The sequence below is a fragment of the Dipodomys merriami genome, unplaced genomic scaffold (assembly GCF_024711535.1).
Source record: "Dipodomys merriami isolate MVZ:Mamm:240054 unplaced genomic scaffold, mDipMer1.0.p SCAF_8, whole genome shotgun sequence".
Classification (NCBI taxonomy): Eukaryota; Metazoa; Chordata; class Mammalia; order Rodentia; family Heteromyidae; genus Dipodomys; species Dipodomys merriami.
The window spans coordinates 48,223,705-48,249,490 of record NW_027206401.1 but is presented as its reverse complement, the minus strand read 5'-3'; the positions used below and the strand labels follow the sequence as shown (position 1 = coordinate 48,249,490).

The 25,786-nt window shown below is 44.7% G+C and overlaps 1 protein-coding gene across 1 annotated transcript in view; it reads right to left on the bottom strand.

The window, feature by feature from the left end:
- Positions 1–25,048, bottom strand: part of Gabrr1 (gamma-aminobutyric acid type A receptor subunit rho1) — a 33,421-nt gene extending 8,373 nt beyond the window's left edge. Inside the window, exons 1-6 of the mRNA XM_070010741.1 lie at positions 24,891–25,048; positions 10,745–10,798; positions 7,416–7,522; positions 5,303–5,370; positions 4,190–4,413; positions 2,028–2,110 (exon numbers count right to left, since the gene is read on the bottom strand). Of these exons, the coding sequence (XP_069866842.1) occupies positions 2,028–2,110; positions 4,190–4,413; positions 5,303–5,370; positions 7,416–7,522; positions 10,745–10,798; positions 24,891–24,994 (640 nt within the window). The 5' untranslated portion in view covers positions 24,995–25,048. The remainder of the gene's footprint in view (positions 1–2,027; positions 2,111–4,189; positions 4,414–5,302; positions 5,371–7,415; positions 7,523–10,744; positions 10,799–24,890) is intronic.
- Positions 25,049–25,786: the final 738 nt, after the last annotated feature.

Sequence of the window (25,786 nt, the reverse complement as noted above, 5' to 3'; positions counted from 1 at the left end):
CTATGCTGGCTTACAAAAGTGCTCTAAATCAATGACAGTGAATATTAATCCTCTGATACCACAAGTACTGCCAAGGCCAGGGATTGTGGGGCAAACTGGAGCCAAGGAGAGTCCAGACTGTGCCTGTCGGAGGCAGTGCTCAGGCAGACAGAGGAGGAGGGAGCAGATACTAGGGAATGAAGGATGGAGCAGCTAGCTTGGGTACTCTGCCTCTGCCTGGCTCTTTCTAAGGTCTAGTTTGGATATGTGCTGTTGTTTTATTGTCGTAAAATACACGCACCTTCAAAATTGCTGTCCTACTTATTTTTCAGCATTCAGCGGTATCAAATCTATGTTGTGCGACTGTCACCATCAGAATTCTTTTCACTGTCCCAGTCTTTCCTTACTCCCTACACCTACAACTACTATCCTACTTTCTGTCTGTGATTTCTAAGTAGAAGCATATGGTATTTGTGTGTTTGTGTTTGCCTTATTTTACCCAGCACAATGTCCTCAAGGTTTAACCAGATGGTAGCTAGTGACAGAATTCTCTTGCTTTTAAAAGAAAATGATATTCCATTTTGTATAGCATATTTTACTTGTCTATTCATCCATCAGTGAACACTACTGCAATTTTAGCTGTTGTGAATCGTGTTACTATGAATATAGTTGTATAAATACCTTGTTAATACTCTCAATATGTGTAGGTATAGGTCCAAAGTTATCACATGGTAATTTTATTTTGAATATTTTGAATATAATAACAGTGACATCACATTCCTTTCAATCCACAGTGCACAAAGTTTCAGTTGTCCATGTTTTCACCAGCACTGGCTCCTGGCTGTCTGATAGTAGCCATGGGAACTCACTGTAGTTTTAATTTGCATTTTTCTAAGGATTAATGGGGTATGTGTATGTGTGTGTGTGTGTGTGTGTGTGTGTGTATGTGTGCATGTGTGTGTGTGTGTGTGCATGCATGCATGTGTATGTGGTCAGGGATTGAACCCAGGGTCTCAGCATGCTAGCAAGTGTTCTACCACTTGAGCCATTCTCACAGACCATGGTTAGTGATGTTGAGCATGTTCTCATGTGAACCTTAGCCACTTGCACATCTTCTTCTGAGAAATATTGATTCAAGTCCTTTGCCACTTCTTTAGTAGGTTGTTTTGATGCTGTTTAAGAGTTTTCTTTATGTGGAGCTGGGAAGGTGGCTCAGTGGTAGAGCGCTTGCCTTACATGCATGAGGCCCTGGGTTCGATTCCTCAGCACCACATAAACAAAAAGAAAAAAAAGCCGGAAGTGGCACTGTGGCTCAAGTGGTAGAGCGCTAGCCTTGAGCTGAAGAGCTGAGGGACCAGAGTTCAGGCCCCATCACCGGACCCCCCCCAACCTCCGCAAAAAAGAGTTCTCTTTATGTTCTGTTACCATATATGGTTTGTAAACATTTTCTCCCATATTGTTGGTGCTATCCTTTGGTGTACTAAATTTTTACATTTTCATGAAGTCTAATTTGCCTGTTTTTTCCTTTGTTGGTTGAGCCTGTGTTCTCATTGAGCCAGGTCTTTAACTTTCCAGTTGGTGGTACATAAGAATCTCAACAATCACATAAACTAGAAGTGGCAGTTCCACAGGATAAATGTTGCCAAATTTCATGTTGCCAAGAATTTTTTTTCAGTAGAAATGGTACTTAGTAGAGAAAAATAAAAGCTCTCTGGATGATTTGTCTACGTGGGAATATGGACACGGGTACACATTAGGCCAAAGGCTTTCTACTTCCCCTCCCCAAGCAGCTTTGGCCTAGGAATCTCTGTGAAAATTCTTGGATATACAGAACAGAGTTTCCAACCATTACTACAGGGATTAAAAAGATCCCTTATAGGAACAGATTTTAGTCTAAATTTATTCCTGAATTTTAAAATTACCCTTATTTGGTTTCCATCTCCACAATCACTTTTAAAAGCACAGCCACAAATGAACAAATTCTACTGTTCCTGCTACTGAGAGATGGAGGTGTTTGGAATTGCATGGTAGGGCACCAGTCTACTCACAGCTTTCGATCTCCAGTGAGCACGTTTGTGTGTCCAGGGGAAAGCGGCTGAAGTCCATGTTGCACATTGCAGTCACAGTTACCCTAGAAATAGAAACACAAATCCAAGTCTCAGAGCCTGCTACAGGCAAGTATAGGAAGATAAGGCAAGCAAAAAAGATTTCTGCTCCCTTCCTACACAATTGCTTCCTTCCTGTAATTCCAGAATTTAGGTAAGAAGCCTGTGAGTGAAACTCTCTTTGAACTACTCTCAGATATTTCTGATTAACCTCAGGATCTATGTGAGACAGAATATCTCTTCCAACTTCAGCATATTGAAATATTTTAAAGAAACAATGCTGGCCATCAATGTAACCATGTGAAATAAAAGCCCTAATCTATAATATGGTCTCTCAAAAGAAGCTCTTGGCTGGGTATTGGTGGTTCACACCTGTAATCCTAGCTATTCAGGAGGCTGAGAACTGGAGGATAACAGTTCAAAGCCAGCCTTGGTAGAAAAGTCCTCATGACTCCATCTTTAATTAACTACCAAAAGCCAGGTTGCAAGTGTGGTTCAATTGATAGAGCACTAGCTGAACAAGCAAGGCAAGCAAGCAAGCTAGATAAATATACCAGGCCCTGAATTCAAATCCCAGTATCAGAAGAAAGAAAAGAGAGAGAAGAGAAAAAAAAGGAGCAAGATTTAAGACCATACATTGTTCTCTTGTTTTAGATAAAGTCAACTTCTTCCATTCTTTACTGCTTTTATTGACATTCAATATTGTGCACTGCATTGTGCTGTACTAGTTTCTAAATTCGGCATTGTCCCCCTGAAATATATCATTATTATTGTTGTTATTGTTACTATTATTATTATTTTGTGACAGACCTGGGCTTGAACTCTGGGCCTGGGCACTCTCCTTGAGATTCTTTTTCCCAGCATTCTACCACTTGAGACACAGTGCCACTTCAGGTTTTTTCTGAGTAGTTGATTGGAAATGATTTGATGAATGTTGGTTGAAGTTAGTAAGATGAACATGACATAATAATTTTTGAGGGGAGGGGGTCTGGTTGTGGGGCCTGAACTCTGGGCCTGGGCACTGTCCCTCAGCTCCTCAGCTCAAGGCTAGTGCTCTATGACTTGAGCCACAGCACCACTTCTGGCTTTTTCTGCTTATGTGGTGCTGAGGAATTGAACCCAGGCCCTCATGCATGCAAGGCAAGCGCTCTACCACTGAGCCACCTTCCCAGCCCCGAGATAATAACTTATGTAGGAATTTTACCCATCAAAGATATAAGAAATGTCTATGCTGAGTGGAAAGTGACACTTCCCCAAAATAACTGGAGCATAAAGGACTAGAGGCACGGTTCAAGTAGTAAAGCACTTGCCTGGCATGTGTAAAACCATTCAAATCCAACCAAATTAAAAAAATAAAATAAAGTAAAACGTGGGCTGGGACATAGATCAATTGATTTGAGCACTTGCCTAGCATGCTCCAGTTTCTAACTTCAATCCCTAGTAATACCAAAATAATAAATAATAATACATATAGGATAAGAGGTAGACTATAAATATCAGCTTAAGAAATTTCTCCAGCTGTACTTTCAAGACTGAATAGCTCTTTAAAAGTTCTTCTCGGGAAGTGGCGCTGTAGCTCAAGTGGTAGAGCGCTCGCCTTGAGCTGAAGAGCTGAGGGACAGCTCCCAGGCCCAGAGTTCAAGCCCCACGACCGACAAAAAAAAAAAAAAGTTCTTCTCGGCCAGGCGCTGGTGGCTCATGCCTGTAATCCTAGCTACTCAGGAGGCTGAGATCTGAGGATTCCAGTTCAAAGCCAGAAACTCCGTGAGATTATCTCCAATTCACCTCCAGAAAACAGGAAGTGGTGCTGTAGCTCAAGTGGTAGTGTGCCAGTCTTGAGCTGAAGAGCTCAGGACAGGTGCCCATGCCCAGAGTTCAAGCCCCACAACTGACCAAAAAAACCCCCAAACAAAAAATCCAAGTCCTCATATGTAAAGTTAGTTTTCCTTGATGCCGCCAAATTTGGTGGGTTAGAAGTTAGATGTTCAGAGCCCAAAAGCACAGTGGCTGTTGCAAGCCAGCGCTTAGCTGCACAGTGTTACATGCGGTCTTGTAGGAAGCATCCAGCATACTTGGTTAAGTAGCCGGATTGCCCTTCCTCGCACCTGAGGCTGTACAGAACTTTCCCATCGGGCTGGACCCGCAGCATGACGTTGTCTGTGGTGGTGTCGTGGATGAAGGAGCGCTTGGAATGCACAAAAAACATGTCAGGGACCCAGATCTTCTTCACCAGCCTCCCATCAAATGTCATGCTGAGGTTGTTGGTGCTCGGAAAGGACAGCCGCTCATCCTTCCAGTAGTGCCTCAGGTAGAGGGTCATCGTGAAGTCCTGGGGGCCAGACAGACAGGAAACCCCAAACACACACTCACAACCCCACAGGGTCAGCAGGAGATTCCTCAGTCTCTCCCTTCCTCCCCTCCCCCATGGCGATTACTCCCAGGAGGCCCTTCCTCCCCTCCCCTCCCCTCCCCTCTGCACTGGGAGCCTCCTGCCACCACCAGCTGTGGCTCAAGTTGACAGTTCCAGGGGTGCATGCCAGAGAGCAGCCCACATCCAGAGGGAAAGGGGGTGGGTGAACGGACCAGCCCCCTTGCCCCTCCATCATGCTCCTCCTGAGCTCGTTCTTGGTTGGTCCCTGGCCAACCCAGTGGGACCATCGCTTTGGGAGTGGCTGGTTGGGGAGCATGGCTCTTTTTGCTTCTTTCCCTTCCCCATCTCATTGCCCACTCTGTTCTAGGTCACATCCAGATTGTGCCCCCCCAAACAAACCGCTGGGCTAGACTGCTTGTCCTGGGTCGGCTTCTTGGAGGACCCAAACCTGTGAGTGAGTCCTGTAAGTGAAGTTTTGTGGAATGCTCTGTTTTTGATCTCGGCAGATCAAAGAAAAGGGGTGGAGGAGAATGCATTCTTTCTACCCTGTAGTTTCCCTTTGAGAGCTTTTGCGCAGAGAATGGATCCCAGCTATGTGATCCTGGGTACTGGAGGCAGCGGAGGAAGTGGAGAGTGATCAAGTTTGTCATCTGACTCTATTTGTTACCTATCAATGGATCAGTGACACATTTCCCAGAGCCATCTCTAAATCAAGTATGCGAATTCTCACCTCCCAGGAGGATTGTGAGATTTAGCGTCTTCTGGTATGTAGACTTCCTACTGTACTGAGGGATGGGCTGTGTGAGTCTCCCTGCCTACCTACAGCCCTGGTCAGAGAAGCACTCACCATGTCCACCTCTGAGATGCTGTCCAAGCTCTCCACCTGTACATCCACACCAACAGGAATGGCTGGGCCTGGGAACCGGACACAATGTCAGCATGTATTCTTTTTACTTGAGTTTGTATTACACAAGAGGTAGGAAAAAGGGGCATTTCTCCTAGTACCTCAGAGTCATGTCAGATTGGAAGGTTTTGGTCAATGCAAACTTGAACTCTGGAAACCCGAGACAAAAGAGGTGGACTCACGGGCTGGCTGCCTGGAATAGCCCAGCGAGTTATTATTATTATTGTTGCTGTTGTTAATAATAATAATAGTAATGATAATTTAACATAAGTTTTTTGTTAGGAATCATCCAGATTATTCTGAAATGATATGACTATGGAATATTCTTCTTTGATTCCATATACTATCTAAAGTTATGATATAGACCTAGGTCAAAGGTTGGGTCTGAATAAGGTGTTACCTCCTTGGTGTGAGGACATCCATTTTATTTCCTGCTTGCAGCCTTTTTGATTTGACCTTCTTTTATCATGGAAGCCAGTAGTTCTCTGTCTGGCCATGGGAAAGGCATTGCTTGGGGATAGCACCCAGAACCAAAGGGTCATTTATCAAATCCACACATCTGCATTTTTGCTACATCTAAGGAAAATATAATGCATCACAAAGGCCTTAAAAACATTAGATTGGTTGTGATTTCTGGGCCATAAAATACGTTATTAGCTTGGTGTCGATAGCTCACTCCTGTAATCCTTGCTTCTTAGGAGGCTGAGATCTAAGGGTCATGGTTCAAAGTTAGTTCAGGCAGAAAAGTCTATGAGACTCCATTAACCAGCAAAACTCTGGGCTAGAGGCATGGCTAAGAAGTACAGCATCAGTCTTAAGCTAGAGTGCAAGGGCTACAGGTCAAGCTGTGACACTAGAATAAGCAAGTAAAACAAAACAAAACAAAAAGTGTAGGTGGAGGGAGAAATTCTAATAAAGAAGACAGATTCCTGATCGCTCCTCTCTGCTTTCAGGATGCAGGTTGGGCATGACAGACTCCAACCACCATGAAGTAGAAAGGGAGATTTGGCTCCAACAGCTGCCAATTATGGAATGAACAGAAACTCCTTTTGAGAGCCTATTTGCTTGAGGGGCAAAGCTGACAAGGGCAAAAAAAATTTTAAAAAACCATGAGAATGATTTGTAAAACAAATATTTTTTCCAGAAAAAATAAAGCCCATAAGGAACTAATTGACACTAAGAGGCTGAAACCCAGCAGCCACAGGCTAAGTGTCAGAGGGCTTTACCTTCCATCTGCACGGAGTCATTATTTTCTCAAGCTATTTTCATTTAATTAAACCCCGCAGACCATGTTCTTCCCTCACACATGTACCCACAGTTCATCTGCAAGCTCCCAAATGAGAGCAAATTTAGTGCAAGGTTGCCAGGCTGAATTTCAGAGAATTTTCAGGGGGCAGCTTTGGGCTATGGCTGCCTGGTCTTCCCACAGCCCAGGAGTGAGTTTCTCAGAAGCGCCTTCAAGGACAACTGGCTGCCCAAGCTTGTCATCCACCTACCAGTGCTCGGAAGAATGTGTTCAGCAGAACCCAGGGCAAGGAGGACAACTCTAATCAGTAAAGCCAGAAAGTCCCTGGGCTTGATTTCCTGACCATGGACAGACAGAAGGATCCTTAGAAAGAAGGCTTGAGCCAGTAGCTCACACCTAGAATCTAGCTACTCAGAAGCCTGCAATTTGGAGGATCACAGTTTTTTGGAGATTTTGGAGGATCCAGCCCAGGAAGAAAAATTCAAGAGAGTCTATCTCCAACATAACTATTAGAAAGCAGAGCTAGAGATGTGGCTCAAGGTGTAGAGCACCAAGCAAGCAAGCCAGCTGAGCAAGTATGAGGCCTTGAGTTTAAAACTAAGAAAGAAAGCAAGGAAAGGAAGGAATGAAAGGAAAGGAAGGAAAGAATAGGAAGGAAGGAAGGAAGGAAGGAAAGAAGGGAGGGAGGGAGGGACAGAGGGAGGGACAGAGGGAAGGAAAGAAAAGAAAAAGGAAAGAAAGGAAGGAAGGAAGGAAGGAAGGAAGGAAGAAAGGAAGAAAGATATCCCCATAGGACTGTGCCTCTCCTACCTCCGAAGCCAGGCCTCATGCTGAAGTCATGGTCGTCAATCCTCAACAGCTGCTCTGACTTGGTCAGAGGTGACTTGGTGATGTCAGGGCTCCGTTTCAGAATTGGACTGTGAGAAGAAAAACAGGTTGACCAAATATTCCAAGCAAGAGATGAAAAACATTTCTATTCTGACTTGCTTTTGATAAGTTTCCCAGAATGTTATTTTCTCCTTTTACGTGTAGGAGAGCCCCTCTTCTTTTTCCATTTTCTGGATAAACAACCCAAATGATACCAGATGACACAGGTGTTTGTAAAATAGTGAAACCCCAACCCTGTCTCAAGTCTCTGATTTTGGGAGTCTGGGAATCAGGGGCCTGGGAATTGGTTGTTTGTAAAGCTTCTCAGCATTGGAGGAGGAGGTCAGTGGTAGAGCTCTTGCGTGGCTGGTGCAAGTCCCTAGGTTTGATGGAAGCAAGTAGAGGTAGGGCTGGCTTCCTAAATGGTTTTTAATAAGTAATCAAGGGGCTGGGAAGGTGGCTCAGTGGTAGAGCGCTTGCCATGCATGCCTGAGGCCCTGGGTTCGATTCCTCAGCACCACATAAGCAAAAAGAAAAAAGCAGGGGCTGGGAAGATGGCTCAGTGGTAGAGCGCTTGCCTTGCATGCATGAGGCCCTGGGTTCGATTCCTCAGCACCACATAAGCAAAACGAAAAAAGCCAGAAGTGGCGCTGTGGCTCAAGTGGTAGAGCGCTAGCCTTGAGCTGAAGAGCTGAGGGACAGCGCCCAGGCCCAGAGTTCAGGCCCCAGGACTAGACCCAAAAAAAAAAAAAAAAAAAAGAAAAAAGCTGGAAGTGGCACTGTGGCTCAAGTGGTAGAGCTCTAGCCTTGAGTTGAAGAGCTGAGGGACAGCGCCCAGGCCCAGAGTTCAGGCCCCACGACCGGACCCCCCCCCCCCCCCCGCAAAAAAAAAAGTAATCAAGACTGAGAGCTGCTGGTGCTGGTCTTTTCTTTTCTTTTTGGTGCCAGTCCTGGGACTTGAACTCGGGGTGCTATCCCTGAGCATTTTGCTCAAGGCTAGTGCTCTACCACTTGTGCCATACTTTCAGCTTGCTTTTTTCCCCTCTCCTTCCTTCCTAACTTACTTCTTTCTTTCTTTCTAGCACCACTTCAGGCTTTTTTTTTCTTCTGCTTATGTGGTGCTAAGGAATCGAACCCAGGGCCTCATGCATGCAAGGCAAGCGCTCTACCACTGAGCCACCTTCCCAGCCCTTCCTTCCTTCCTACCTTCCTTGCTACCTTCCTTCCTTCCTTCCTTCCTTCCTTCCTTCCTTCCTTCCTTCCTTTCTTTCTTTCTTTCTTTCTTTCTTTCTTTCTTTCTTTCTTTCTTTCTTTCTTTCTTTCTTTCTTTCTTTCCTCTCTCTCTCTCTCTTTCTTTCTTTTCTTTCTTCCTTCCTACCTTCCTTTCTTCCTTCCTTCCTACCTTCCTTTCTTCCTTCCTTCCTCCCTTCCTTCCTTCCTTCTTTCTTTCTTTCTTTCTTCCTTTCTTTCTTGTGGAGGTAAGAATCTCATGGACTTTCCTCTTGGGCTGGCTCTCAGGCATTAGAGGAAGGTTGGGCTGGAGGGGAATGAGTGGGTGTGGCTGAGCCTGGTTTCCTTGATGTTCATTGGCCACTCTGTGAAGGGAGAATGGACTTGCCCTTGTCTGATGCCACCCACCCTGTCTATATGGGACTTGATTTCTGGATTGCCTCTATGGCAATTCATAGTTATTTTTTTCTAAGTAATGTCTTTGCAGGTTTGACTTTTTTTTAATGCTTTCATTCACTATTCACCCTCTTCCCTCATCCACAGGTACTTCTTTTATTGGTTTCTTGTTTATCTGTCCAGACTTGCTTATATAGAAATATGTAAGAACAATGAAATAGTCTTAGTTCTCTACTTCTTTACACCCAATTAGCATTTTAGGAACTCTTTTATGTCTACTTGCCTTTCCTTTACTTAATAAGCCTTGGATTTGTTTGCATACCATAGAACCCCAAGTGCCTTATTCTTTTTTGTTATTGTTCTAGTACTAGGGCTTGAACACAGGGCCTGAGCACTGTCCTTTAGCCTTTTTGCTCAAGGTTGGTACTCTACTGCTTGAGCCACAGCTCCACTTCCAGCTTTTTGCTGATTAATTGGAGATAAGACTCTCATGGACATTCCTGCCTAGGCTGGCTTTGAATTGGGAGTCTCAGATCTCAGCCTTCTGAGTAGCTAGGATAACAGGTGTGAGCCACCAGTGCCTGTCTTGTCTTATTCTTTTTACAATGCAGAATTCTTTGAGTGGATATTTCATAAACTACGTGACCAAGCAGTCCCCTAGCAGTAGATGTTTGGATTTACTCCCAGTCTTCTGCCCTTATAAACAGCAGCCTTGAATATTGCTCATTTGCTCATCAGCACAATCTTTGAAATCCATAGATCACCATCCTCCCAGATCCTCCATATGCTGACACCTGGCCAACTCTTCTTCAGGGGAGCTGACACACACTTCCTTTCCCACCGTGTAATGGCTTCCAAACATTGAGCATGTGTCAGCATCTCCCACCGGACTCATTATCATCCAGATTCCTGACCCTCCATAGCCCCTACAGGGTCTGGTACAGTAGGTTTGGGCAGAGGACAAGAATTTGCATATCTAACAAGGTTCAGAGTCCTAGATACTGTTGCAGGTGATACTGTTGCAGGTGATAGGTATGGTGGTCAGAAGAAAAATCTTGAAAAAGCCTAGTGCATTTGCATCTACCTCTGTCCTTTGCTATCTTCTTTCCTGAAGGAACTCTCTAGTATTGAGGACCAAGCTACCAGAAGTCTGTCTCCATTCTGCAACTGCCTGCTATGTGCCTTTGCACCACATTCCCTGCGCCTGATTTTCCAACTGTTAAAGATCAAGCTTGATGATTGGCTGGGATGCGTAGAGGTAACTGTGGAAGCACTTTTCCAAGCATAAAGTGAAACACAAAGGGAATACGGCCTTATGGAGCTGAGGAGGGAAGCCGAGAGTAGCCAAGAAAGTGGTTGCCCAGGGAAAGATCTGAACTAGTGAATGAGGACTGAGCAGCCCATGGGTGTGAAAGAGGAAGCAGGGACATGGGGGTGAGGAGGGGGGGGAGTGGGGGAGCAGTCACTACTGCTACCCACAGCACTCATACCTTCCACCTCCTTTTAGGGTCCCTTCCTCTCACCCCTCTCCCTCTGCTTCCTGATTGGGGGGTAGTGGGGGGCTGGAAACACTGCTGAGAATCACTGAGATAGAAGTATGGAAAGAAGCAGCATCCTTAGAATGGTGTGAGCATTTGTGGCCATACCTGACTTGCTTGTGGGCATCTTCATGGGCTTCTCGTCTCTGTCTTTGAGGTCTACTATGAAAATAAAAAAATAAAGACATTCTAGAGACCAGTCTGGGTACTCAAATCAACAAAGCACCTTCACCTTCCATATTTGCTTCAAATCTAATAAAAATAAATGTGTGTGTGTAAGGGGGAAGTATCAATAAGTCATTTAGCCTTTCCATGAGCATTTTCTGAGCGCCTGTGAGGAGCTGGGACTAGAGAATTAAATACTTAGAAAGTCTGATTTGGAAAGGTCTCTCTTAAAATACCTTCCCTACTAGTCTACATATGCTTGAAATTGATTCTTTTAAAGGTTTTTCTTTTTTTTTTCTTTCTGGGAGTTAATTGGAGATAATAGCCTCACAGACTTTCCTGCCCAGGCTGGCATCAAACTGTGATTCTCAGATCTCAACCTCCTGAGTAGCTCGAACTATAGGTGTGAGCCACCAATGCCTGGCTTTTTAGAGGGTTCTTGAAGGTTGACATTATAACTTGAATCCATCATCAACTATGGGGAGTAGTAGATTGTCAGACAAACTGTTTTCTCTTGGGCATCCTTGCCCTCTGGCTACTGGCATGGAAGAAAATGGGTGGTAAGGCAAAAGAACAGGAGGAGGAGAAAGCATTTATTGTTTATTTGCTCCCTTCTTCCATGCCAAGGACCTGTGTCTTTCTTCCCAGGGAGATTTGTGGTTCCCTGCTCCATCTGAGTGCCAAGTTGGTACCCTGAACTTCATCCGTTCTCTGTGAGGAGTCCTTTCAGTCCATTATCATTAGTGAAGCACTACTGTTTCCTGCTGGATATGCACACATCAGGATGATTGCGTGGGGATTATGTCATCTGTTGCAAAGTGGAACAAGGGCAGGCACATGCTTAGCAGAAGTGGGGCAGGAGCTACCTTGAGCATAGCTGACTCCAATGAACTCTCAACATAAGGAAGGCATGCATCAGCCCTAGTAGGAACACCTGAGTAGGCAAACAAGAGACTGAACAAGGAGTCAGATGAGGAAATAAGCTAGACAGGCTCTGTAGGGCAGTGTGTAACAAGCTGTGTGCTGACTGCAGGAGGGCTGTCCAGCTCTGAGTTGCCACTACGAAGCTGAGTCTAGCGTAGAGGATACTGCGAAGTAGGACGTTTAAAGTGTTTCCTATTGTTGCTCATGAATATTTTAGAAAATTTGTTTATTACATATTCATAAACATTGGAAAATAGATTAAAATTAAAGGAGAGGATGGAAGAAATTGAGAAATAACCTCTGCCTTCCTGTATATATCCTTGAAGGGAAGAAAGAGAGAGAGACAGAGACAGACAGACAGACAAAGCTGGGTGCTGCTAGCTTTTAAATTCAAGTTATAATATTTTTCTTGTTTTTCATGTCATTGACATCCTTTTACCACCCCAGATATGTGTGTTAAAGTTAAAATTAAGTATAATGAAAAAAATAAGAAGAAAGCTAACCCTGCCTGAATACTTACTGAACCTGCGGGATGACCTGCCCCAGATGACATGTATTCATTGGAGCTATTCCTCTCCACACCCTACAGGTAGGCCTTCCAGTATCCACAATTTATACAAGAGGGAACTAAGGCATAGAGGATATAAATAACTTTTTAAAGTGATGCAGCCAGCAGTCAGACCCAGAAAATCTGACTCCAAGGGATGAAGGCAAGTCAGCCAGTGTCTGTTAGATGATTTGCCTCCTACTGCCAGAAATTTGTTTAGGTGTGAAAGGTCTGCGCTTCCTCCCTTCACATAGAAAGGAGCATGGATCTCACAAAAATCAGTGCCTCATATGTGTTTATTGAATAAAGCAGCAGGATGTTATGAAGGAAGAATAGACATATCTTGAGATGACTTAGGACAACATTGATGATTTCTGGATGAAACAGTAATGTGCTTTCTTTCTTTCTGTCTTTCTTTCTTTCTTTTCTTCCTTCCTCTCTCTCTCTCTCTCTCTCTCTCTCTCTCTCTCTCTCTCTCTCTCTCTCTCTCTCTCTCTCTTTCTTTTTCTTTTTTTGTCCATGTGGGCCTTGAACTCATGGCCTGGGCACTGTCCCTGAGCTTTTTTGCTCAAAGCTAGTGCTCTACCATTTTGAGCCACAGTGCCACTTCTGGTGCCTAATTGGAGATAAGAGTCTCACGGACTTTCCTGCCTGGGCTGGCTTTGAACTGAAATCCTCAGATCTGTCTCCTGAGAAGCTAGGATTATAGGTGTGAGCCACTGGTGCTCAGCAGAGTGTGTATTTTTTTCAACTCTCATTTCATTTTGGCTAGAACAAAAAGTTCTGACCTATGAACTGCCTGTTATGAGTTTGTTGTAGACCCTTATGCTACATATAGATGGAGTCTTCCCAGGCTGCTCTCTGTATGCTCTGAGATTAGAGTGGTCTGGAGGTGTGAGGACTGAGCCAAGAGGCTCATTCAGCCAATAGCAGGGCACCTGGAAACACTACTTTGTGGTGCTGATAAAAATCATTTCAGGGCTGAGAAGATGGCTCAGTGGTAGAGTGCTTGCCTTGCATGCATGAGGCCCTGGGTTCAATTCCTCAGCACCACATAAGCAGAAAAAAGCCGGAAGTGGTGCTGTGGCTCAAGTGATAGAGCACTAGCCTTGAGCTAAAGAACTGAGGGACAGCGCCCAGGCCCAGAGTTCAAGCCCCATTACCGACAAAATTTTTTTTAATAAAAAAAAATCATTTCAGTGAAGCTGAGCACTGGTGGCTCACACCTGTAATCCTAGCTACTTAGAAGACAGATCTGAGGATCCAGGTTTGAAGCCCAGGCAATAAAGTCTACAAACTCATCTTTAATTAACCACCAGAAACCCAGAAGTGGCGCTGTGGCTCAAAGTGGTAGAGTGCTAGCTTTAAGCAAAAGAGCTTAGGGACAGAACTCAAGCCCCATGATAGAAAAAAAAAGCCATCTCAGCATAAATAGAGGACGTGTGTGTGTGTGTGTGTGTGTGTGTGTGTGTGTGTGTGTGTGCTAGCACGGGACTTGAACTTAGGGCATGGGTGCTATCCCTTATAGCTTTTGTACTCATGTTGGCACCCTATCACTTGAAACACAGCTCCACTTCTGGCTTTTTGCTGGTTAATTGGATATAAGAGTTTCATGGACTTTACTGCCCAGGCTGAGCTTCAAACCATGATCCACAAATCTCAACCTCTGGAGAAGTTAGGATTATAAATATGAGCCACCAGTGGGCAGCTGAGGACTTCTTTTTTTTCCCCAAAAAATCATTGTGTTATTTTAGTCAAAAAGTAAAGAATAAGAGGTTATAAATTACTAAGGAACATACAGTGAGGACTTTAAAGGTGAACTAGAAACCTTCAGCAGGGCAAAAACAAAACAAAAAAACAAAATCAAACAACTTTCCCCCAGTACTGAGGATCAAACCCAAGGTCTCACGCAAGCCAGTTATCACTTGAGCCACTTTCTTTTCCTAGTATTTTTGTTTTTAGTTTCTTTTCTGCTAACTCTGACAAGTCCTGAACTTGTTATCTTCTTGCTTCTGCCTCTTGAGTAGTTGGGATTACCAGCATGAGTCAAGAGGCCTTTGTTTGTGACAAGGAGGCAAGGACTGGCTAATGAAACCCTTTGTGTAGTCCAGAACACCTGACGTCACCCTTGACTCCTTACTCCCCTTCTGACTTCACTTAGGGACACTGAGGACGCGTGGACCTGTCTAGCCCCAGCTGGGCTGATGGGTAATGTATCTCCAGAGAAGTGTCCTTACTCATGTACATACAGTCCCTGAATAGGCACCCCACTCAGCTAACCAGAGTACCTCCTGGGCCTGCCATGTCTATCCCTATTGCCTTATGCATCATTATTACTTCTCACAAGAGAGCAGCTGCTTTCTGCCATGACCGCCTCTTTAACCCAACCACTACACCTATGCCCTGAAATGAAAATCACAATTGTGTCATGTCCCCACTTCTATGATCAAAGATCCTCCACAATCAAAGTCAATGCCACAGCAGCTGGACATGTAATAAGAACCATTATAAGCCTCCCACCCACTTTTCCAGCATTCCAGACACGCTGTCCCAACTTCCTCCTCCTCCTCCTCCTCCTCCTCCTCCTCCTCCTCCTCCTCCTCCTCCTCTTCTTCTTCTTCTTCTTCTTCTTCTTCTTCTTCTTCTTCTTCTTCTTCTTCTTCTTCTTCTTCTTCTTCTTCTTCTTCTTCTTCTTCTTCTTCTCCTTTCTTCTCCTTCTTTCTTCTCCTCTTCTCCTTCTCCTTCTTCCTCTTCCTCTTCTTCCTCTACTTCTTCCTCTTCTTCTCATCATCATCTTTAGGTAGTTGTACAGAGTTGCCATCTAACAAAGTAGTTTATTAATACAATGCATCTTGATCAATGTTAACTCTTTCGACATTCGCAACCATCTCTCCCGAACCCATCCCTTCCTTCACTTTTTAAAATTTTTTAGGATATACACTGAATTCTTGCCTGTCTCAAGTTCTTGAAATTATTTATTTCATGTGTATTCTTTGCTCCTGATATCCTGACCATCTAGAACCATCTTTCCCAGCAGTCTTCACATCATGTCTTCCCCAGACACTTCCATGGACTTCTGGATCAAATCATCTCTCCTCTTGGAAGCATTTTGGCTTTTTCTCCTTTCCACTGGATTCTTCCCACTGAATTCCTCACATGGGTTGCTGGGAAGCTGGCTCAGTGGTAGAGTGTTTGCTTCACATGCATGACGCCCTGGGTTCAATTCCTCAGCACAACATAAGCAGAAAAAACTGGAAGTGGCACTGTGGCTCAAGTGGTAGAGCACTAGCCTTGAGCTGAAAAGCTGATGGACAGTGAGCAGGCCCGGCGTTCAGCCCCCACAACCAACAAAAAAAAAAAAGTTGTTGAATTCCTCACGTGTTTTCATTGAGATCAATATGTGCCACCCTGTGTGGCACACTCTGTGACTACCCCTTATGTCATTTGTCTTATACATGTCTCTAAAGCCCTACGCAGGGTGCAGAGCTGACTTTACAAAGAAGAAACTGAATGCAGAAGGAGAATAAATGAATGTATTCCACAAAGTTGAATCAACCAAAGTGAAATGTGGTTTCTAGGTTCAAACACCTGCTCAAGACAATGCTATAAAGTTGCATTCTAGCCAAGAGAGTCAGTAGAAGGAAGTATATATTCTGCTTAGAGAAGACAGGCAATGTCAATTGTTACAATAAAGCTAAAACATCCAAGTTTACCTTGGTATTTCCTCCACCCCCAGGGGAATGTTCTTCACATTCAGAGGAATGAAATGGATTGATTGCACCTCCAAAGGTTGTCTAACCCTCTGCCCAGACTGCACGTCTTATAAATTGCCCTCGAAGCTCGTGTGTGAGACCAGTCAGCACCTCTTACTTAGCACCCTGCCAACAATTGACTCAGACTATTCGGAGGGTTCCGACATTCAGCCAACACTGTGAATTCTTTTTTTTGGGTCCAGTCGTGGGGCCTGAACTCTGGGCCTGGGCGCTGTCCCTCAGCTCTTCAGCTCAAGGCTAGCGCTCTACCACTTGAGCCATAGAGCCACTTCCGGCTTTTTTCTTTTTGCTTATGTGGTGCTGAGGAATCGAACCCAGGGCCTCAGGCATGCAAGGCAAGTGCTCTACCTCTGAGCCACCTTCCCAGCCCCGAACACTGTGAATTCTTAAGGAGCCTGGTACCAGTGGCTCATGCTTGTAATGCTAGCTAATCAGGAAGCTGAGATATGAGGATCATACTTTAAAGCCACCCTGGGCAGAAAATTCCATGAAACTCTCATCTCAATTAGCCAGCAATAATCAAGAAGTGGAGCTATGGCTCAAGTGGTAGAGGGCCAGCTTGAGCGCAAAAGCTAAAGGACAAAACTCAGACCCTGAGTTCAAACTCCAGGACTGGCATACACACACATAATAAAATAAATAAATAAAAAGAACCAAACAAGCAAAAAAAAGACCAGATAAGTGAGATATTTAAGGATTCTATTGCAGAGAAAATCTGTACGATAAGAATGAGGCCAGCTGGATGCTGGTGGCTCACGCCTGTAATCCTAGCTACTCAGGAGGCTGAGATCTGAGGATCTCGGTTCAAAGCCAGCCCAGGCAGGAGAGACCTTGAGACTCCTATCTCTAATAAACCAGCAGAAAACCGGAAGTGGCGCTGTGGCTTAAGTGGTAGAGTGCGTGCCTTGAGCTGAAGAGCACAGGGACAAGGCTCAAGCCCAGAGTTCAAGCCCCACTACCGACAAAAAAAAAAAAAAAAAAAGAAAAAAAAAAAAGAATGAGGCCAGAAGACTGGACTGTCTTCATGTCTATAAAAGACAAAAGAGAATACTAGAAACTGCTGAGTCAATGCTCCACATAGATTTCTGATCATGTTCTAGAACCTTGATTCTAGAAACAATGTAGGAGCATTGCAGGGTTGGGTCAGATCAGTAATAGCAAGCCAGTGTGAGTCTGGATTGAGCAGGAACTCCTAAACTGTCCCCATTTCTCTGGATAGCATCTCCAGCTACATTGTCCAGTGGCCTGTCAAGCACAAGTGTCCTCAAACAAGGACAGCCTCTGGTGGAGACAAGGCTCCTAGTAGACTAAGAATCTACACAGACATTTCTTATCCATGTCCAGATAAGAGTCTCCGGGACTTTCCTACCTGGGATAGCTTTGAACCTCAGATCTCAGCCTCCTGAGTAGCTAGGATTACAGGCATGAGCCACCAGCACCTGTCTGGAATTCTTAAAGAACATGTACACCCAGGCTCCATTTTAGCAGGGAGGCACATAAGTTCTGGGCTGTGCTAAGCAGTAAGGAGTTAGGAGAAGGAGCTGAAGATCTTGTTTTATAGAGGTGGCCAGAGAACCTTCCCAGAGACCATGACAATCATGCAGAGGCTTGAGTGGATGTGAGCCATGCTGATGCTGGAAAAAAGTCACTCAGAAGAGGCATGGCAAAGACAAAAGTTACCATATAGAACTCACTGGAAGGAGCAGCTAGGATGGTGTAGTTATGCTGTTGACACAGAAGAAGGGAGCTCAGACAGAAGACTGAATCAGATACCTGGGCTTGTTCTGCTAAGGCTGGACTCCAGGATCTGCTCACAAGTCACATAGCTGGGACATTTGTACACAGGGCTCCTGGGTGACGCTGTTCAGTTAGGAAGCCAGCACTATGTCTGGAACCTGATTTTCTAGCTAGAGGAGACATGGAAGTTTCTCCTCTCCTGATCTGTGTCCTCTGCTGGGAAATCAGGGATTGGGTCACAAGATGGCATTGAGAGCATTCTAGAAGGAGGCAGAATGTGTGAGAGGCGAAAGGCACTTTACAGCTCCAGTCCAATAAACTGAAGGTAGTGGTGAGAAGGGTGTTGGCTTCTACACAGACCCACCAGCACTGTTTGCACATAGTTTTAATTTGAACTCAGGGCCTTGAACTTGCTAGACAAATGCTTTATACTTGAGTGATGTCCCTAGACCTTTCTGCTTTTTTAAAAGTAATTTCCAGATAGAGTCTCATGCTTTTGCCCAGGCCTGCCCCAAAATTCAGTCTTCACAGCATGTAAATAGGCTTTGAGTAGAATAGATTATCCTCTACAGTATGAGTAGACTTCAGCCAGTCGAAGGCCTTAAGAGAAAACATGAAGGTTTCTCAAGGAAGGAACTCTGTTTTAAGACTGTTTCTTAGCTCAACATAGCATCAACTCCTGCTGGAATTTCTAGCCTGCTAACTTGCCTTGAAACTTCAGAATTAGCAGCCTCATAATTTCTGTTTTTTTGTTTTTGTTTTTGTTTTTTTGGGTCTGGTCGTGGGGCCTGAACTCTGGGCCTGGGCGCTGTCCCTCAGCTCTTCAGCTCAAGGCTAGCACTCTACCACTTGAGCCTCAGCGCCACTCCCGGCTTTTTTCTTTTTGCTTATGTGGTGCTGAGGAATTGAACCCAGGGCCTCACGCATGCAAGGCAAGCACTCTACCACTGAGCCATCTTCCCAGACCCCCTCATAATTTCTTAAAGTAAATTTCCTAAAATGAATCTCTCCCTCTCTCTCTCTCTCTTTCTCTCTTTCTCTCTCTCTCAACCTCTCTCTCTCTCTCTCTCATAGATGAAATGGATATATGGATGGAAGGATGTGTGGATGGAAGAATGTGTGGATGGATGAGTGGATGGATGAATGGATGGATGAGTAAATGAATGGATAGATGAGTGGATGGATGGGATGAGTAGATGGATGGATGGATGGATGGATGAGTGGATGGACATACACATGGATGTACATGTATATGTATTGATACACACTGTTGGTCTGTTTCTCTGAGGTCCTTGATTCATATGAAGCATGACCACTGTTTGACATTGAGATCTGCACATCCAAGGGGGATCAAAGTTGTTGCCGGTGCCAAAAGACAGTGGTGGGTAAGACAGTGGTGGGTGTAGGACCAGCTGGGCAGGACCAGCCCAGCTCTGACTCACCAACTGTTCCTATGTACTGAGATTCAACTGCTTTTAGGAAATTATTTTCCTGTGAGTCCACTTGAGTTTTACTTCTGCCCAAATACTTTCTGTTTCCATTTTACAATGGTGAGAGAGCACAGGCATGGAGAAGTAGAAGGACTGGGTCTGTGGCACAAGTTTTTGTACCTTTTTAGGCTTTGTTGTCTCATCTTTAAAATGAAAGTTTTCAAAGGTCCTTTAAGATCTAACATTCTGTAAGAATTCTTTGATGTGTGTCTGTCCACTGCTAAGCTGTCAGCCATCGAGGGAAGGGAGGGCTATGTTGCTTACATACTCTCACCAGGCCTGGGTATAGCACTTGGGCACAATTATTGAATGAAAGAAAGAATAAAGCACAGGAATTGCAGAGGTCAGGATTCACTTATGTATTTATGTGCAACATCTCTTTCTTTTATTTTTAACCTTTTTTGGCAGTGCTAGAATCTGAACTAAAGGTCTTGTGCTTATAAGGGAAATGTTCTACTGCTAAGTCATACCCTTGGCCTTTTTAGATTTTTTAGTTTATTTTTGGACTAGGGTCTTGATTTCGCCCTGAGCCAGCCTCAGATTATAATTCTTCTATCTGTACCTCTTGCTGAGATGAACAGGTTTGTGTATCACCACTTCAAGTTTGTTCTTTGTAATAGGGTCTTGCTAACAATCTTGACTAGCCTGGCCACCAAATATGATCCTCCCCTTTCTGCCTCCCTAACAGTTGGTATTACAAGTGTGCACCACCATGCCTGGCTCTGTGTCCAGCAATTCTTTAGTTTACATGTATCAGATATTGTACATGAACCTAGAGAGACAAAGCAAACAGATACAGACAGATACAGGTAGAGTTCTCAAGGGGCAGGAAGATTTGTCAGAGAAGGCAACCTCTCTGCTAACTCTCAGAGGAAGATGAGAAATGAGGCTGAGTGAGAAGAAAAAGGGTGTCATGAACATGGGAGCCACAGGTGCAGAGTCCTCAGAAAACTATAAGGATGAGAGCTGAGAATGTGGCTTAGTAGTAGAGTGCTTGCCTAGCATGCATGAAGCCCTGAATTTGATTCCTCATTACCACATAAACAGAAAAAGCTAGAAGTGGTACTGTGGCTCAAGTGATAGAGTGCTAGCCTTGAGCAGAAAGAAAGAAAGAAACAAACAAACAAAGAAAGAAAGAAACAAAGAAACAAAGAAACAAAGAGGGGGGAGGGAGGGAGGGAGGGAGGGAAGGATGGAGGGAGGGAGGAAGAAAACTATAAGGGTGAGAGCAAGATAGTAGATAGGCAAAGACAAGACCAAAAAGCAGAGTGGGGACTCAATAATCCAAGCAAATTTTCTGGAGAACAAAGTGACAGGCAAATGCTACTAACTAAAGTTTCTTTTATGTTCACCTAGTATACTTTCAGTTCACCGGTTTCTTATAGCCCTCCTCTTTCTCATTTTTAGTTTTGGTCCTCATGTTTGCCAGGATGGCACTCCTACTACTAAGGCATGCCTCCAGCCCTGATTTTGGCTGGTTATTTTTGAGAGAGGGTCTTGCTTTCTGCCTGGCCACTCTTCTGTGTGCAATCTGCCTTCTATGACTAGGATGACAGACAGATGCCACCACACCCATCTCTTTGTTGAGAGGAGTGGCTTCAAATAGCAATCTTTCCAGTCTCAGCCTCACAGTGCCTAGGGTCCCAAATGGGAGCCATCAAGGCCCAACTACGTCCATCTGTTGCTGACATCATTAATGGCACTTGGTTGCTCTATCTTCTACCTAATTAATTCGGACTTTGGTAAGCCTGCCCCTGTTGTCCATCCTGTCCTTCTAAAAAAAAAAAAACCTCCCTGCTTCACTGAAATGCCTCCCTCTCTCATTTGTAAGGCTCTCTGGGGCCCAGCCTCCAGCTGATTTAGTCACTGGTGAAGTCACTGTGCTGTAATAAGCACCTGGTAACTAGCATAGAAATGTCTCCACCTCTTTGACTTTCTTCTTTTCCAGCTCTACACTCACTTCTCTGCTCCCTGTTTTTCACTTTCACTGTGTCCTTTTCCTCTATCCTTATTTACTTAGAGGTACTGGAGTTTTATTTATTTATTTATATTTATTTATTTGGGCCTGGTTGTGGGGCCTGGACTCTGGGCCTGGGCGCTGTCCCTCAGCTCTTCAGCTCAAGGCTAGCACTCTACTACTTGAGCCACAGTGCCACTTCTGGCTTTTTTTTTTCTGCTTATGTGGTGCTGAGAAATCGAACCCAGGGCCTCATGCATGCAAGGCAAGCGCTCTACCACTGAGCCACCTTCCCAGCCCGGTACTGGAGTTTTAATCACAGCTTCCTGTTTACTAGGCAGATATTCTACCACTTGAGCTAATTCTTTGGTCCTCTTTGTACTTGGGATAGAGTCCCATTTTTTGCCAGGTCCTTAACCTGATCCTTTTCTCCCCCCACCCTCCACCCCCAGCTTTTTTTGTGTGTGCTAGTCCTGGGCTTGAATTCAGGGCCCAGGCCCTGTGCTTGAGCGTTGTTGCTCAAGGCTAATGCTTCAACACTTGAGCCATAGCTAAACTTCTGGCTGGATTTTTTTTAATGCTAAATTGGAGCTAAGAGTCTCAGACTTTCCTACCTAGGATGGCTTTGAACCATGATCCTCAGATCTCAGTCTCCTGAGTAACTAGGATTATATGCATGAGCCACTGGCACCCAGTTGATCCTTCTTCGTATACTCTGATCTTCCTTGTTATACTTTCCCCATAGCTGGAATGACAGATTTTTCTGTTGAGATGAAGTCTGGCAAAATATTTGTCCATACTGGCCTCAAATCTTGATCGTTCTGATCCTAGTCTCCCAAGTAGCTGTGATTATAGCTGTGAGTCATTTTGCCTGGCTCTCCTCCTCTTCTAACTTCTTAAATGTTGCTCTTCCCCAAGGTCTGTCTTTGATCCTGTTCTTATTTCATGTGACGTGCTCACTCTGGGTACCTCACCTACTACCTCTGAGGACTTGCTTTAAGTCTCCTGAGCTCCTGATTTACATTTTCTGCTGTGCCTAGGCACAGAGTTCCATGTATCTTGTGAATGCATCCAGGTCCATATATTCTTTATTTTATTTTATTTTATTTGGTCAGTCGTGGAGCTTGAACTCTGGGCCTGAGTGCTGTCCCTCAGCTCTTCAGCTCAAGGCTAGCACTCTATCACTTAAGCCACAGTGCTACTTCTGGCTTTTTCTGCTTATGTGGTACTAAGGAATAGAACCCAGGACCTCATGCATGCAAGGCAAGCATTCTACCACTGATCTACCTTCCCAGCCCCTATTCTATTTCTTGAACCTACTCTCCTGTTCTCCTGTTCCCACACAGTCCAAACATCTGCTAGATACTCACTTAAAACTGCTTTCTTCACTGTATTTGATGTCGGTATAATTTGTGGAGGGGAAGGGAAAAAAATTGTTTAAATAGGGATACAGGTGGACCCATTGCAACAATGAAACATACAAGTCCTTATGTCAAAAACAAACTTTACAACTTTGATGTGGGGGGGGGGGGAGGAGGATTGGGTGAGGGGCCGGGGGAGGATGGGAAGGGATGGGAAGGGGAAACAAGGGAGGAGGCTACAATGCTTGATAAGAAATGTACTCGTTATCTTGCCCATGTAATTGTAATCCCTCTGTACAGTATTTTCACAATAAAAAACAACAACAACACTGCTTTCTTACCCAGAAGCCAACCAAACCCTGGCCCTCCAAGCTCTCCCAGCGTTCTCAACTCCATCTTCCCCCATCTCTGCTCTTTCTACCATGCATGTATTTCATTATGCCTTTCATCATCTTCACCTCCCTCAGGAATAGACCAGGCTCTCACTCTTCCCATTCATCTACCACAGGGTGCAAGCAACAGATCACTCTGAAGTGGAAATCTGCTGAGACCCATTCAGATCCTCTGTGCCTTCACAGTAAATATAAACCTTTAGCATGAGAGAGAATGCAGAAGAGTGGTTCTCCAGACTCCTCGTAGTATCCCTTTGCTTTCCCTGAGCCTGACTGGCATTTGTCCAGGGGCTATAGTATAGGATAGAATGTAGAAAGCTCTAGATATATTTGGCTAAATTTCTTTCCAAATTGGAAAGTGGACACATTAATATCCCATCATCCCAGTTAAATTACATTTTTACGTATCCTAAACTTTCAAAGAGCCTTCCTTCCTTCCTTCCTTCCTTCCTTCTTTCTTTCTTTTTTTCTTTTCCACTCCCTCCCTTCCTTCCTCCCCTTTCCTGCCCCCCTCCTTCCCTTGAGCAAGTGGTCCGTTTTGATAGGAATCTGCTTTGTTCTCATAATTCCATGTTTCCTTCTCAGCCCAATTCTTTTTATATAACCAAAGATCCCATATGAAGGACTTGCCTCTCCCTTCTTGGCCCAATCAGTTTATGTAGCTAAAGATAGAATATGAAGGATTGATCCCCAGCCCATTGTCCCAAGCCTATAACAGAGCCAGGCAAAATCCCAGGTATGTGCAAACCTGCTTGATTTACTGGCAGGGCAATCCGCCTAAGCCCAGCTGTACACATCCCATTGTAGGCCCAACTGAAAAGCTCCTTATTCTTTTTCCGTTCTCCTCCATTTTCCCAACACTTTTCAGCACCAGGACTGACTGCCACCACTACCATGCCAGCGCCTACATTTGTGTTGCTGCAGAATCAGCCAGAAGCCAGTACTGTGAGCTCAGCCAGCTGTTTGGAAGTCTCCAGTAAAAGATTATCTCAGATTCCAGCAAGCCGGAGCCCTGAGGGAAGGAGACAACTCCCACAGGCCCCAACTTCTAGCCCCCAACTTTGCAGAGCTGGGTTTGCTTTCCTGTGACTTCACACCTCTAAACTGTGTTTCAGTCCAAAGCTGGAGCTGCATTTGGAACTAAGGCTGCCACTCTAAACAGGAAGGACTCCCTTCCCTCCTCATGAGTAAGGGCAGAGGGCTGGATTTGCTTGTCTCAGTGCCTCAGTGATTGACCGATGTAGGCAAGCAGATGTGCGAGGCCAGACTAACCAATCAGGGCCGCCCAGGTGAGGCCTTAGAGCAGGGTGACCAGAGGGGAGCGGCTCCCTGTGGGAGTGGCCCTGCCGGTGGGTACGAACAAGACAGCACGTACTAACTTGCTCAGCTCCGCCCGGCCCCTCCCAGCTTGCAGGTAGAGGACAAGCCAATGACCCTTCTGGCCCTACAGCTTGAAAAGTTGTGTTTAAAAAAAATATTATTTCTCATTATTGAAAAAAGACCCACCTTTCTAACAGAAATCATCAGAAATCATAAAGCGTCCTCACATTTGTACGTCCCATTAGTGATTTGAGGATTGGCAGATTTGTGCAGACATCAAAGAATTGTCCTTGAGTTCTTTCATTTTTTAGAAACTATACAAACGTTTTTTCCACCCCCCCCCCAAACCTTACACCCAGAACAATTAATTAGGCACTTAAGACTATATGGTGATGATACTGTTCAACCTAGCATCGTTATAAAGGAAAACATAATGCTAACTTCTTAAAGGAGATGAAGGCATAAAGGGAAAGAGAGGAAAAGGCCTTCACACAGCACAGCTAAGCTGGAAATGATGCTTCATTTGCGCTCAACTTGACACGCCACCCCTCTGTCTCCCTGGGATCCCAACATCCAGAGTCCACTCACCTGCCTTTCTTACCCATCTCCTGAGCTTCTCTTCCTGGCCAGGGCATTCGGCTCTCAGCGACCAATACCCATCCGCACCACAAAAGGAAGACACCAAATTTCATATTCTGTACAGCCCGTGTGGATTTCCCAATCCAAACAGCACTCTCAAGAAACCGCAGAAAGGAAATGGATGCTCTTTTTTTTTTCTCTCCTAAGACATTATTGGTCTGTTCCTTATTAGAAGGACGTTTACTCATGCAAAAAAGAAAAAAAATCAACCAGCAGTATGTAATCTGGCAAGCAGGAGAAAGCAATTTCCACTAAACCTATAAATCCTCCTACGTCAGATGGCAGGGATTTTCTGAACTGAGGTTGGATTCCTGTGTCCCTGTAGAACAATTATTTTGGCTAAATTAGTTCATCATGAAATGCGGTGAATATATTGGTGGTCTGTGCTATTTGGTCCATTGAATAGAAAGAAGTGAAAACCACCAAAGCAATTTCCCAAATGAAAACGGTCCAGAGGTGCTGAAGTGCTCTGCATGCCAGGCTCCTCCCTCATCTAGTTTAAGCTTCCGGCCATCATTTGCTTTGCTGAGGGCTGGATTTGGACAGCTCCCTGCCCCCACATCTTCCTGGGAGTGAATCTCTACCGTCTCCCACTGGTACCTGAATGGACCATGAGGCTGAGATTGAGGCAAGTGGGAAAGAGGATCCTTATGTTTATTCTTTTTTCATTTTATTTTTATTGTTATCTTAGAGGTGATATACAGCAGGGTTACATTTACACGTGCCAGGCAATAAGTACATATCCTTTCATATAGTTAGTCATCTGTTCCCACATTCTCTCCCATTCTCTCCCTCCCATCTCCACCCCCAAGTTGCATAGTTCACCTTCATGAATGTCCAGTGTG